Source organism: Delphinus delphis, chromosome 3 (assembly GCF_949987515.2).
Source record: "Delphinus delphis chromosome 3, mDelDel1.2, whole genome shotgun sequence".
NCBI classification, from domain to species: domain Eukaryota; kingdom Metazoa; phylum Chordata; class Mammalia; order Artiodactyla; family Delphinidae; genus Delphinus; species Delphinus delphis.
Window position 1 is genome coordinate 139,862,981 of NC_082685.1, and position 3,842 is coordinate 139,866,822.

A 3,842-nucleotide genomic window follows, 5' to 3' on the forward strand; every position below is an offset into this window, starting at 1 on the left:
CATCATATCTAGAAGGGAGAAGTTTCAAAAAATTTGTGGCCATCTTTAATCTGCCACATATGGTAAAATAGATGTTAAAATGTGGTAAGAATGCAGAAGAAAACTAAAAGCAGACACACAAACTATTAAAACCTTCCATCAATGCAGAATACTGAGTAATTAGAAAAATAGGATATCCACATTTTCAATAATGATAAGAAGCTAAAACTGATCAAACAAACAAAATGCTGGCTGAAAGTAGCCAAGTGGTATGAATTCTTAGCAGAGTTCACTGAGGTGAAAGATCTTGGCAAGGCCAACAACCCAGCATCTCTTGTTTAAGTATATGTATGGGGATATATTATTGTATTAGTCATGTATTGTTGCATAATAAATTGCCCCTGATGAAAATTATCATCTTGCCATTTTTGTGAGTCAGGAATCTGGGAGCTGCTTAGCTGGGTGATACTGGCTTAAGCTCTCTCAAGAAGTTGCAGTTATACTGTCAGCAGGACTGTGGTTTCATATGAAAGAATGCCTGGGGGAGAATGCAACAATATTATTCATGCCGTTGTTGGCAGGAGGCTTCAGTTTCTTGGTACATGAGGCTCACCATAGGACTACTTAAGACATAGCTCTTCCCCCAGAGTAAGCGATTCAAGAGTGGAGAGTGCACACGCAAATAAAAAGCTCTGATATCAGAGGTGACATGCCATCACTTCTCTCAAATGCTGCTGGTCACAGAGACTGTCCCTGGTACAATAAAGAAAGGGACTAAAAACAGTGCAAATACCAGGAGGCAGGAATCACTGGGGCCATCTTGCAGGCTGGCTACAAGCCAGGAGCCAAAGATAATGCCTTTGCTTTTGGTCTTACTGTTGCATCTAAAGGCCTGTGCTCTCTGCAAGAAATAAGCTTTACTAGTTTATTGTAAACTAAAAGAGGTAGTCCTTTTTGAGAAGACACATGGACTCTTAAGATAAACAGTCTGCTCACTGACTATACAAGTTCTTTGTCACGTGCCCAATTCATGGCCATGGGTTAACTGAAATTCACATATGCCCAGTGCAGTATTTTTTTTTTTTTCACTTTTGTAAAAGGTGTGAGGTAGGAAACAAGGCCTAACTTTACTTTACAAATGAGTAAACTAAGGATGGGCTTCAGAAAAAATGTATTGATTTGCTGAAATTACAAGATTTATAGTGGGAGTCCTGGTCTTCTGACCCCCACTGCATCTCATTGTCATTTAAGTAGTTTTTTTTTTTTTTTTTTTTTTTTTGCGGTACGTGGGCCTCTCACTGCTGTAGCCTTCCGGATGCGCAGGCTCAGCGGCCATGGCTCACGGGCCCAGCCGCTCCGCGGCATGTGGGATCTTCCCGGACCGGGGCACGAACCCGTGTCCCCTGCATCGGCAGGTGGAGCCTCAACCACTGCGCCACCAGGGAAGCCCTAAGTAGTTTTTAGTTTGACTTTTTCCCCTAATTTTGTTCCTGGTATCTTTCTGGGTTAAAACATCTTGGTTCTGTCCAGGGCTTTGGGAAACTTACGTTCTTAGCAGTTGTTCTAAAGGCAGAGATGAATAATTGCTTGCCAAATATTACAGGCACATATATTGTGTTCAAACCACACTTTGTTGATCAGGTATTGCCATAATAATGCTGCATAATAAACCAATTAAAAAAACAGTGCCTGATAGCAATAGTGTTCTTTCTTATGCTCAATAATCTGCGGGTCAGCTGGAGTTCTGCTCATCTAGACTTGATTCAGCTAGGTAGCTCTGCTTTAGGCTGCAGGTTGGATGGATTTACTTCAGGTTGTAGGCTGGGTTCAGTTCTGTTCTTCATGTGTTTTTTTCTAGAGCCCAGATTGGTTGAAAACAGTGGCTGTCTAGGTTATACTCTACGCATGGCTGGTCACTGCCAAGTCGTGCAAATATGGGTGAGGGCTCTGCTGACATCAGAACCAATATTCCACTGACCAGAGCAGGTCCTATGGCTAAGCCTAACACCACTGGGGCAGGGAAGTGTACTCTAACTAGAGTGAAAGGAGAGGCAGAGTGAATTTTTTTGTTGTTGTTGTTGGGAACATTCCCTTTATTGCTTGGTTGTGTATTTTGAGAAAGCAAATCCACTGGCACTTGCGAAGGCTTAGAACATAAACCAACGTTAGAAGTAACAGAAACACATAGCTAAAAGTTTTACTTTAATCACAAATTCACAACTAGAGATTTCATTTGCGTATCTTAGAAAGCTAAAAAGACATGTTAAATTTTTTAACCAATCAGCAAAAACATGTGCCACACAGATTTTTAATGTTCATAATTTAGAATTTATCACATAAATATATTATTTATAAATATATTCTTTATTTGTAAAATTATTATTATTAAAACATTTCTTTCCAACACAGTTGATATTCTCATGTGTGTTTTAAGGAAAAAAACCCTACCCTATTTTAAAATGTATTACTAAACTTCAATGTGTGAATAAACCAGTGCCAACAAACTGAAAACGAAAAAAAAAAGAAAAGAAACATACTGCTGTGTTGGATATGCAGTTGTTACTACAAATAACACCACATGTCCTACACGGTGATCATATACATGCTCTTATTTCTTCTCAGTCATTATCAGAACCATTTGGAGGTAGGAAAACCAATGCATCATTGAAAATATGCCCAAATGCCCTAAGACGGTATACCCCGTACATCATTACATGCATCTGATTAGGCGTCAGTCCATTAAAAGTAACAGCCATATCTGAACAACATCCTTCTACTACCTGGTTGGGGTGATTAGTCATTGCCTCTTTAATAAAAAGCCCAACAGACTTGGTGTTAAATACATCTTTTCCTTCAGCATCTTCTGCATTTTCTGCAAATACTCCAGCGTATTTCAGGCAGACTGCTAGCTGCTTATCTTCAGATATCTTCCAAATCATCCCTTCCTGTTCAGGACACTTTTCAGGAATACTGAGAAGGCTGTTAAGTCTTTTCATTGATTCTACACTTAAGACAATTCCTCCTTCCATACTCACATACTCGAGGTCTCCAGATTTTATAGTGTGGCCTAGATAGAAAGGTTGTGATGGATCCTTTTTTAACAAAAAGTACTTTAAGTTTTCAATAATAGCAAACGTAGTGGCGCGTGCAAGGAAGAACCAGTTGTATTGGTCTCTATATTTATCAAAGGCGTATTTGTAAGCTTTTCTCATCATTAACCACATGTCATTTGTTTCCATGTTAATTGACTCAAACACTTTAACATTTTCAGAACTGAAGAACTCTGCTTTGTCACAGTGTTTGGTCCAAGTCTCCTTCACTGCAGCCCAGAGACTCACATCTTTGGGTTTGACAGGGATGATACAGTATACTCGAAAGCTCTTACCGAGCTCCATGCGTTCATCCTCTGAAATTTTCAAGATATCTTCTTTATTAGGAGCTTGTAGGTGATGATGCTCATGGTGGTGCATTCTATTTCCATGACCAATCCTAATGTGTCCTAGCATAGTGATCAAGGCACAGAAAATGCTTCCAAGCATTACACCCTTCAAAAATGAACTGCTTTCAGAAAGCATTTTTCCCGCGTCTAGAGCGGCTCAGGGGCGGGCGGTAAAGCGCAGCCGCGCACGGCTTTCCTCTCACATTCGCGCGCCACTCGGATACGTTCCTGGTCGGGCTGCTCTACATGCAGGCGGTTTCTTCTCGTTGGTTTCGCTAAAGGTGGTGAGGGCCCGGAAGTAGACGCCACAACGGCGCGGGCAGCGGGGCGGGGCAAAGGAGCCCTAGGCCAGGCGGAGCCGCCCGCCCGCGCCGACGTCGGAAGGGCCCGCGCGCACGCAGCCGGCAGAGTGAATTTTTATTGA

The 3,842-nt window shown here is 41.6% G+C and overlaps 1 protein-coding gene across 1 annotated transcript; it reads right to left on the reverse strand.

The window, feature by feature from the left end:
• Nucleotides 1-2,354: 2,354 nt before the first annotated feature.
• LOC132422275 (C1GALT1-specific chaperone 1-like) lies at nt 2,355-3,569 on the reverse strand. The gene has a single exon (XM_060007065.1). The coding sequence runs from the start codon at nt 3,552-3,554 to the stop codon at nt 2,598-2,600; it is 957 nt and encodes a 318-aa protein (XP_059863048.1). The 5' UTR covers nt 3,555-3,569; the 3' UTR covers nt 2,355-2,597.
• Nucleotides 3,570-3,842: the final 273 nt, after the last annotated feature.

Excerpts from the sequence above, each read along its gene's own strand:
- LOC132422275 (XM_060007065.1), bottom strand. The coding sequence starts at position 3,554 with ATGCTTTCTGAAAGCAGTTCATTTTTGAAGGGTGTAATGCTTGGAAGC.